General features: G+C 57.4%; 2 protein-coding genes across 2 annotated transcripts in view; both read right to left on the minus strand.

The window, feature by feature from the left end:
- LOC112547121 (uncharacterized) overlaps positions 1–2691 on the minus strand; it is a 45517-nt gene extending 42826 nt beyond the window's left edge. Inside the window, exon 1 of the mRNA XM_089776122.1 lies at positions 2366–2691. Within this exon, the coding sequence (XP_089632248.1) occupies positions 2366–2622 (257 nt within the window). The 5' untranslated portion in view covers positions 2623–2691. The remainder of the gene's footprint in view (positions 1–2365) is intronic.
- Positions 2692–2728: 37 nt separating this feature from the next.
- Positions 2729–8806, minus strand: LOC149525219 (fucolectin-6-like). Its single transcript, XM_089776123.1, has 3 exons — positions 8608–8806; positions 8122–8416; positions 2729–3222 (listed from the first exon to the last, which is right to left on the minus strand). Exons 1-3 carry the CDS (start codon positions 8690–8692, stop codon positions 2991–2993), a joined length of 612 nt encoding a protein of 203 aa, XP_089632249.1. The 5' UTR covers positions 8693–8806; the 3' UTR covers positions 2729–2990.
- Between the last annotated feature and the right edge of the window lie 1178 nt (positions 8807–9984).

A 9984-nucleotide genomic window follows, 5' to 3' on the forward strand; every position in this document is an offset into this window, starting at 1 on the left:
ATTCTAGGGCTTTAATTGCTCATTGAAAGTACTGTCATATAGGTGGCAATCAGGGGAAATGTTGCATTTTATTGCAATGAGCAGAACTGGCTTAAATGGGGCCTGCGTGTAGTGTAGTCTTGCCTTAATATTTGTATTTATGACCATCAGTGTGAAAGAAGCTATTTGCATATATTTGCATATATATTCACATGTATATGCAACCACACATAAGCGGTGGCCCCCAGGCCTTCCAAAGTTGAGTAGTCCAGCTCTATATTTTAGGAAAGCTTTTGAGAGAATCCAATGCAACACTCTTGTCATATGCAAACGAGGGAAAGACGGTCTAGGTAAAATCACTATCAGGTGGGTGCACAGGTGTTTGAAACGCACGCCAAGAGGAGTTAACAATAGTGAATGGTCACATTGAGGGGCTTTATGTAGAAGGAAGTTTCAGGGATGTGCCCTGAGTTGAGCACTGGTCTCTATGTTCATTAATGACGTTGACATTGGCGCACCGAGTAGGGTTATAAAATGTGCAGGTGAAACCAAGCCGGGAGGGGTTGTAAGAGCATTGGGGGTAAGGAAGAAAATGCAAAATCATCTTGATAATGTGGGGAACTGGCGTGAAAACTAGCAGGAGCAATTCAATAAAGGGAAGTGCTGTTCCGCGGAAGGAAAATGTCTAACTCCCATATAAGGGAAAGACACATTAGACCCACTCAGCTCTGGCACATGTTCTGAGGGCTTGTGGCGAGCCATTTCTGGGATACTGTGAAGAAGTGGGCTGTGCCCACAAATCTCATGATCCCAGCTACATGTTTCGTTCGTCTTTCAGGTGCTACTAGACTATTCGTTGTTTTTAAATTGTTTCCAGGTTTTGAATTGAATTGTAATATACCCACTTCCTGTTCTACTAACGCTGTGGAGGGGAGAGACCCCACTGGAGCTCACGGAGGGCAGTGGACTCTCGTAGATTACAGCACGGGCAGATACATCTGGGTTCTATGTAAGAACATTGGCCAGACTAGGTCAGACCAAAGGTCTATGTACCCCAGTGGCCAATGCCAGGTGCCCCATAGGGAATGCACACAACAGGCAATCATTGCCTAATTCATCCCGCCACCCTTTTCGAGCCCCTGACAAAACATGGTGCTGGATCTCCGGCTACAGGGGCTAATAGCCACTGAGGGACCTATTCTCCATGAACTGTTCTTGTTCTTTTCAGAACCCTATTATAGTTTTGGCCTTCACAGCATCCTCTGGCAAGGAGTTCCACAGGTTGACAGTGAAGAAATACTTTGAGTCTTTTGTTCCCTTTACTTAGGGAGATCCCAGGAAGGCAACCTAGGAGAGGTGCCCAGGAGGGAAGAAGCTCCAAAGGGGAGAGCTATGTGTGCCAAGCCCCTAAGGGCTGTTTCCCCTGAAGCTAATTGCTGACGGACACAGTGGATTCTCCTTCCCCTGGAGACCTGGGGATGGGAAAGGTCCCTCCAGGCCTCAGGAGTCTCTGGAGTCAGGAACCCCAGTTCCTGTTGGCTCAGGTGTGATGATTCTGCAGGAGGAACAGCTGTGAGGGCAGAGACAGAACAGGCGGGGCTGGAGAGCTCTCAGCTGTTCTGCATCATGCAGGGAGCTGGAGGGGAGGAGAAGGGTGCAGAGCAAGTATCATAGTGGGGGGGAGGGGCTGAGCCTCGCCAAGCAGCCTGGCATGGCCCTGCCCATGCTGGGCTCCTGAGCTCCCCGTCCCTTCCCACTGTTTGTGGCCCAGGCTGGGGCTGGTGCCGGTGCCATCAGATCACCTGCCACATGTGACCTGGGGAGGCTGGGGCTGCTGGCTGCCCAGGACCCTGGAATTGGAGGCACTGAGGCTGGCAGATGAGGTTGGGGTGCCCTGGGCATCTGGGGAAGGGACGGAGAGAAGGGGGACCACAGGGGGAAGGAAGACGCTTGGAGCACAACAGCGAATTCACCTGCTGCCCATGAGGAGGGGCGCAAAGAGTCGGGGGGGTTTACCTGTCCAGGGAAAGGAGCACACGGGGCGGGAAGCGGAGTGGCAGGAAGGGCAGGCAGCAGGTGGGGCGAAGTCCAAGAGGGGATGAGCCGTGGATGAAAGAGGCGTCATGCACCCCTGGCAACTCAGGAAGACGGTGTCCCCCCTCCACTGGCGCTACAGCTGAGTTGGGGTTTGTCTGGAGGCCAAGGGGGGGCTGCACCCCACCCAGCTCACCCATGGCCATGCCCCTGCACCCCTGCAAAGCACTCCCAGCCCCAGGCAGCTCGGAGGGGAAGAGGCTGCACTGTGGCCCTGGCTGGCAATGAGGCCCCACCCCGTGTCTGGCCTGGGAGGTCTCATCTCACCGCAGACAAGGGGGAAGCGACTCACATGGGGTTGTCCTTGCCGTTGTTGGCCAGGGAGTCTCCCAAGTGGATCTGGGCCCCCAGCAGCGTCTCCCAACAGCACTCGTCTTCCCTGTTCTTCACGATCACCACGGAGACGGAATGCCGGCTGCCCAAGTCCACGGTCCACCAGGGATCTGTGTCGCGCTGAGTGTGGCTGCAGGAGCCTCGCTCCCAAATCCCTTCACGGTTTCCATCCACGGCCTTGCTAGCCAGGCCTTCTCCAAAGCTGTCCTCGTACATGGACGACTGCGTGGCCGGACGTCCCAGCGCCAAGTTCTGAGCTGGAATCAGAGGGTGAGAGGAGGGGAGGTGGGACGTGCCCGTTGCCGGGGGCGGGGCCTCTAGAAGCCCTTTCTCCCACACAGACCAAAGCCATTTCCTGATGGTGACACACAAACCAGCCACCACGTGCGAGCCAGGTTCACAATAGGAACTTGGGCAGGAACGACAGCAGGGTGGTGCTGGGCGCTCAGCCCACCTGTCCCATAGCTCACTGGCATGGGGCATGATGTTCACATGCAGCCCCTCCCACCTACCCCTGCCAGCTGCAGCCCACGCCCAGGGGAGCAGTGGGAAGGGGCGATGTTCCCAGGGTTTCTGCTGTCTCGCTAGGCAGAGGCTGACGCACAGGGGACATGAAAGGGAACAGGTCTCCAGTCACATTGTGCCAGCTCCTTACCCCCTAGTGGTGGGGTACAGCCCTGAGAGAGAACCTCGACCTCACACAGGGAGAGAAACTCCCGCCTGCCCGGGATGACGATGGTGACGTAGCGGCCCTCCAGCCTGTTGCAGCAGATGGTGCTGAGGGATCCGGCAGTGGGGTCGGTGATGGTCCCGCAGCTAAAGGAAAGTGCAGACGCCAAGAAGCCAAAACAAGATGGAAACATCCAAACCCACAACGCCTGGTTAAATGACCCTGCGGCACTTAAGGGAGTATCTGGGCCAGTCTCATGGTACCACAGCAGTGACAGCGATGGACCAACCCTTTTCTATCGCTAGGCCCTGGGGCAGTTGCCTTCCTGGGCCCCGCCCATCAGCAGGTCGGGGCGAGTGTCACTCGGGGATGTCGTCCGGGCAGGGTTGTGTGTAAGACGTGGGCAGTGACTGACCCACTAGAGGGCTCAGCTGGAGCACCGTGTCCTGCTTCCCACCCCGCACTTTAAATGTGGAAAATGGAATAGGCTCTAATGGGCAGCAGCCGAAACGACAAGCTGCCTCAGGCACAGGCGGAAGGACCTGGGCGGGTGTAGTCAGGAGGAGAAGGATGATGAAAACTGTCTTCAGACAGGCCTGTGGTGGGGAGCTCCTGCCCTGCACCGGCGGGGCTTAGTGCGGGCTGGCCGGCGAGGCGTGGTCCCTTCCAGTGACACAGTCGCCTGCACGGGGCGGCGCAGGTCAGCTCCCCCCTGGCGCTCAGGAGGTCGGGCACCCAGCCTCCCCGCGACCGGCTCGCCTAAGGAAAAGGGGCCAACCCAGCTCCACTGTGCGCCATGAATTCTCTGGGTGGCGGGGGGCTGCCAATTAGCTAGGTGGCTCCTGGCACTAGGGCAGGGCTGTGGGGGCTCAGTGGGACGCACAGATCACAGGGGAGCAGGGGTCAGGGCAGCCGCTCAGGGAGCGCCCCAGGAAAGGCTGGAGTCAGCCTCCCCGTGGCAGTTGCTGCTCCTGGAAGTGGCTGGCCTGTCCCTGCAGCCCCTGAGAGAGGCGGAGCAGGGGGTCTCCACGTGCTGTCCTTGCCTGCAGACACCGCTCCCGCAGCTCCCATTGATCAGTAACGGGGAACCGTGGCCGGTAGACTCTGTGGCTCAGCGCCTGTGGGTGGGGGGCAGCACATGGAGCCCCGGCTGTACTTTCTAGCTGCTTTCAGGAGTGGTGCAGGGCCAAGGGAAGGGGTAAGTTACCATAACCCTGCTGCTCCCCCGCCCGGAAGGCCTCTCAGTTACACGGTGCCCAGCCAGCGCCTGAACCCCTGTCCCAGCCCTGAACCTCTTCCTGCACCCAACGTCCGGCCCCAGAAGTGACTCCCCCTGCGCCCAAACTCCTTCCCCATGAAATGCCTCCTGGACCCCAATCCTGCCCCCGGGCTCAGCCCAGAGCACCCCTCACACTCCAAATCCCTTTGCCCCAAACGAGAGACGCCACCCCAACCCCCTACCTCCGCCTGGGGAAAGCGAGTGAGGAGGAGGGAGAAGGGAAGGAAGTGGGGCCAGGTTATCTGGGTTGGAGATAGATCTTACATTGCACTTACATTGAAAAAGTGATCTTGTGGTTAAAAAGGTTGGGGACCACTGGGTTAGAGGGCTGGGGCACATGGCCTACGAGGAGAGGCTGAGGGAGTTGGGTTTGTTGAGTCTGCAGAAGGGAAGAGTGAGGGGGGATTTGAGAGCAGCCTTCAACTTCCTGCAGGGGGGTTCCAGAGAGGCTGGAGAGAGGCTGTTCTCAGTGGGGGCCGATGGCAGAACAAGGAGCAATGGGCTCAAGTTGCAGTGGGGAAGGTCTAGGTTGGAGATTAGGACAAACTATTTCCCTAGGCGGGTGGGGAAGCCCTGGGATGGGTCCCTAGGGAGGGGGTGGAGTCTCCATCACTAGAGGTGTTTAAGTCTCGGCTTGACAAAGCCCTGGCTGGGCTGATTTACTTGGGGTTGGTCCTGCTCTGGGCAGGGGGCTGGACTCGATGTCTCCTGAGGGCTCTGCCCGCCCTGGAATTCTACGTCTCCTTTCAGTCTTCTCCTGTCCAGACTAAAGAAGCCCAATTCTTTCAGTCTTCCCTCATAGCTCATGTTCTCTAGACCCTTCATCATTCTCATAGCTCTTCCCTGGACCTCCTCCAATTTCTCCATTTCTTTCTTGAAATGTGGTGCCCAGAACTGGACCCACTACTCCACTTGAGGCCTAATCAGCACAGAGTAGAGCGGAAGAATGACTCCTCGGGTCTCGCTCACAATGCTCCTGTTAATGCCTCCCAGAATCGGGTTTGCTTTTTTTTGCAAGTGTCACACTGTTGACTCATCAATTTGTGGTCCACTCTGACCCCTAGGTCCCTTTCTGCCGGACTCCTTCCTAGACAGTCGCTTCCCGTTCTCTATGTGTGACACGGATCGGTCCTTCCTAAGTGGAGCACTTTGCATTGGTCCTTATTAAACTTTATCCTGTTTCCCTCAGACCATTTCTCCAGTTTGTCCAGATCATTTTGAATTCTGACCCTTCCTCCAAAGCACCTGCCACCCCTCCCAGCTTGGGATCATTTGCAAACTTAATAAGCGTCCTCTCTGTGCCAATATCTAAATTATTGATGGAGACATTGAATAGAACCAACAGCTCTGCACTGACATCTGACAACTCCCTCCGCACCCTGGGACCTTGAAGTCCTGGGACCTTGACCTGCCCTGGGCCCCAAAAAGAACATGGGCTGGAAGGGGAAATCCCCTTCACCTCCAGCTGCTAACCCCCCCCCCCCCCCCCAAGTGAACAACTATTAATCTAACCGGACAGCCAGCACAGAGCTGGTTGCGCGAGGGATACGAGGGACTTGCAAAGCAAGAGAGCCACGAGCTCCAACAGCCATCGATGGCGGTAGGAAGGAACTGAGGGGTGCTTGGGTCGGCAGGGTCACACAATGGCTGTGTCTACACTGGCATGAATTTCCGGAAATGCTTAAAATGGAATACTATTCCGTTTTCAGTTTCTCCAGAAAAGGAGCGTCTACATTGGCAGGCTGCTTTTCCGGAAAAGCCCTTTTTCCGGAAAAGCGTCTGTGGCCAATGTAGACGTGCTTTTCCGGAAAAGAGCCCCGATCAGCATTTTCGCGATCGGGGCTTTTTTCCGGAAAAGACTACTGGGCTGTCTACACTGGCCCTTTTCCGGAACAGTGTTCCGGAATAAGGACTTATGCCCAAGTGGGAGCAGAATAGTTTTTCCGGAATAGCGGCTGACTTTGTACAGTAGAGCATCGTTGCTTTTCCGGAAATTCAAGGGCCAGTGTAGACAGCTCGCAGCTTATTTCGGAAAAGCGGCTGATTTTCCGGAATAAGTGGCCCAATGTAGACACAGCCACAGTGTGCAGCACCGGCACCGTTCCTGGGAGCTCCACAGCCAGCCCAAGGGGTCACAACTGAGGGAAAGCATCCGGCAGCCGTGTGCACGGTGCGTACACAACTCAACTGGAACACGCATGAGCAGGCACTCCAAGAACTACCCAGGCTCACATTGCTATCAGGCTGTTTCCCCCAACACTAATTACCGGGGGAGATGATGGATTTTCCAGCCCCTGGAGCCCTTCGGTCAAGGCCGGACACCTGTCGAACAGACACGCTGGAGCTTGCAGAGATTGCGGGCTCAGCACAGAATCACTGCGCGAGGTTCCCATGCTCACACCAGGGGCTGGAGAGCAACGGCTCCACCGTGCATGGCCTGGCAGAAGTTGCTGTGCTCACTGCCATGCAATTCCCTTCTGGCCCAGGCCACCACTGCCATGGTGTAGTTAGGAAGGGAAATATGGGTGAAGCCTGACCTTTAGGTAGGCAGGAACTGCTGGGAGGCACGGGAAGGAGACAGGAGGGAGGGGCCCAGCTGCCCTACCCACCTCCACCTGCCCCTTGTCGCTCAGCAGGCACAAGAGGATGAAAATACAGTGGGTGCTCAGCACCCCCAGCCGCCTCCCCAGGCAGCTGTATCCCACCCACCCGCCTCGCCCTCCACTCTCAGCTCTTCTGCAGTATGCAGGGGGTGCTGGAGGGCAGCGGGAGGACGGTGGGGAGTGAGTATTAACGGGGGGGGGGGGACTCTGAGCCTCCCCAGTCAGCCTGGCGTTGCCCTGTCCGTGCAATGTCCCCAGGAGGGCCTGAGCTCCCAACCCTTCCCGCCCTTCATGGCTCAGGCTGGGGCTGGTGCCCCCAGATGACCTGCCATATGGGACTTGGCGAGGCTGGAGGAGATGCCTGTCCAGGGCTCTCGGAGCGGGGGCGCTCAGGCCGCTGGGACCAGCAGACGCAGTGGGGGTGCGCCAGTCTCCTCACTGCAGGAGGAATAATGGCAGTTCGAATTAGGAGCTTTCATTTGAACTACCTAGGCTGTGCCGCGTGTAGCCACGGGCAGGGAGTTCGAACAATGGGGCATTTAAAAATGGCGGCGCCTGGGAACATACAAATAAAGCCTGGGATATTTCAATCCCGGGCTTCTTTTTCAAGTTCAAATGCCTACATTAGCCACCCTCGTTCGAACTAGGGGGCTAGTGCAGACATACCCTAGGAGGGAATGGAAGAGGAGGACTAGGTCCTGGGGCAGAAGTGGAGGAACCAGTGGCTAACCTCCCCTATAGCCAGTCACCTGCTCCCTATGAGGAGCAGCGGGGGCAGAAAGAGGTGGGGGGAAGGGCACATCTAGCGAAAGAGGCAAAACTGGGCAGGAAGCAGGGGGCCAGGAATGGAAAGTGGCCGTGGAGGTGGGGCAAAGAGGGATGAGCCCTGGGACAGAACGGGAGTCCTGCACCTCCAGCAACTCGGGAAAGACAGTGCCACTCTGTTTACCCTACAGCTGAGAGTTGCCTCGGCCGGGAAGCCAAGCGGGTGGGGCTGCACCCACCCTGGCCCAGCTGTGGCTAGGCCTCTGCCCCACCTGCAAAGCACTCTCCTCCTAAGGCAGCTTAGAGGTATCAGGCCGCCTGGCTGCCTAAGAGACCCGACCCCCCGTGCCTGAGCTTGGAGGACTCAGCTCACTGCAGACAATGGAGAAGAAACTCACATGGTGTTGTTGAGTTCATGGTAATTCTGGGAGTCTCCCACGTAGATCTGGGCCCCCTTCAGTCTCTCCCAACAGCAGTCTTCCCTGTTCTTCACAATCACCATGGAGACAAAATGCCGGCTGCCCAAGTCCACGCTCCACCACGGATCTCTTTCGAGCCCGGTGTGGGTGCAGGAGCCCTGATCATGATACCCATTACGTTTTCCGTCCACAGCCCTTGCAGGCACGGCTTCCCCAAAGTCGTCCCAGTACGTGGACGACTGAGTGGCCGTATGTTGCAGCGCCAGGTTCTGAGCTGGAATCAGAGGGCGAGAAGAGGGGAGGTGGGATGAGCCCATCGCCAGGGCCTCAGGATGGTTTTCGTCCTAAATGGCATTAGAACCAGGCACTGTGTGAGAGCCAGGTTCACAGTGGGTCTCAGGGCCATGCGGGCAGCAGGGACTGGGGTGTAACGTAACAGGGCACGTCACTGTGCCAGCTCCTTACCCCCTGGCGTTGGGGTGCAGTCCTGAGAGACCCCAGGCTCTGCGAGGATCCCAATCGCCATCCACAGGCACCAGAGAAGCGCCATCCTCGCACTGCCAACACAGGAGAGCAGAATCAGCTACGGTCATGGCGCAGTTCAGGTGGCACCTCCCACCCACAGCTGGGCCTGATTTTTCCAAGAAGGAAACTGAGACACAGGGAGCAGCCAGTTGTCTAAGATCCTGAAGCGGGTGTGGGGCAAACCTGTGGCTGGAACCAGGGTGCCTGACAATCTATCCCCCTCCTCTGCCCACTGCTCCATCTCACTGTGTGTGACCATGTCTGCTGATGAGTTTCCACCAGGGAGGTTTGACGTAGATTAATTTAATCATTGTGTGACTGTATCAAAACGTAGTGATTCCACGATGATTCGATGGCTGCAGGCAGTGTGTTTCTGGCCCCACTCCCGGGGAGCCCCCGCCACCTGTGGGGAGCTGGCTCCCCCCGAGCACTGGCTCCTGCCTGCCCCCCTCTGCTTTTATGGGAGGCAGAGAGAGGAGGGGGGTGTAGACGGCTCTGCGGAGCAGGTCTGCCCGGAAAGTCTGCTTAAAAGCCAGCTCCCCCGGTGTATTGGCTCCCACCGGCTCCCCTCACCCTCCACGCTGCTCCCTGTCTACCAGAGGGACCAGTGCAGGGACAGCGGGAGGGGGCTCAGAGAACTCCAGGAGATCCAATGCTCATGGGGAGGCAGCTTAAAAGCCAGTTCCCCATGGACACCGGCTCCCGTCACCCCCCTTTGCCCTCTGAAACAGGGACAGCGGAACGTGAGTAGCCAATAGGATTAACCAATAAACCCAGTCTGATCGGTTCATCTACTTGACTACACGCTCACATTCCCCGTTTCCACGGGCCTAAGCGGCAGGGTTAAGCGGCACTGCCTGAGGCTTGATGAAATGGGGTTTCAGCCAGACCCTGACAGGGTCCACTCGGTGAACACCCAGCTGGAGAGAAGTGCTCACGCGGCCAACTTCTCCCTTGGCTTCTGCCGGGCCAAAGACCGGAGAGTCAGCAGCGCTGGATTCACAACCCTTCCTAGACAACAGGGGGAGCCGCCCAGCAAAGCTCATTTCCAGGGAAATTCCCTGGGGCGGATGCCCGATCACCCTTCCAGCCCCACTTCCACCCTCGTCTGAGGACTCCGCCGGAGTCTGGCTCTTTTGCCAATGGCACTGGGGTGAATCGCACCCTCGCTGTATCGAGGGAGTGTCTCTGGAAGGGCTTTAAGTCAGAGGGGCCATGGCCTCGCCTGGCAGGAGGCAAAGGCAGGTATAAAAGTCCACTGATCAGCTGGGGCAGAAGGGAAGAGGGACTCACCAGCTCACCTGGGCACCTGCCGTC

This window comes from Pelodiscus sinensis, chromosome 2 (genome assembly GCF_052426305.1).
Source record: "Pelodiscus sinensis isolate ZL-2025 chromosome 2, ASM5242630v1, whole genome shotgun sequence".
NCBI classification, from domain to species: domain Eukaryota; kingdom Metazoa; phylum Chordata; order Testudines; family Trionychidae; genus Pelodiscus; species Pelodiscus sinensis.

What these genes read in the sequence shown, in the direction of transcription:
- LOC149525219 (XM_089776123.1), bottom strand. Translation starts at nt 8,692, where the DNA reads ATGGCGCTTCTCTGGTGCCTGTGGATGGCGATTGGGATCCTCGCAGAG. An exon ending in CTGCACCCCAACGCCAGGGG is followed by an intron (nt 8,417 to 8,607) that starts GTAAGGAGCTGG and finishes CTCTGATTCCAG; the next exon opens with CTCAGAACCTGGCGCTGCAA. An exon ending in CATGAACTCAACAACACCAT is followed by an intron (nt 3,223 to 8,121) that starts GTGAGTTTCTTC and finishes ACTTTCCTTTAG; the next exon opens with CTGCGGGACCATCACCGACC.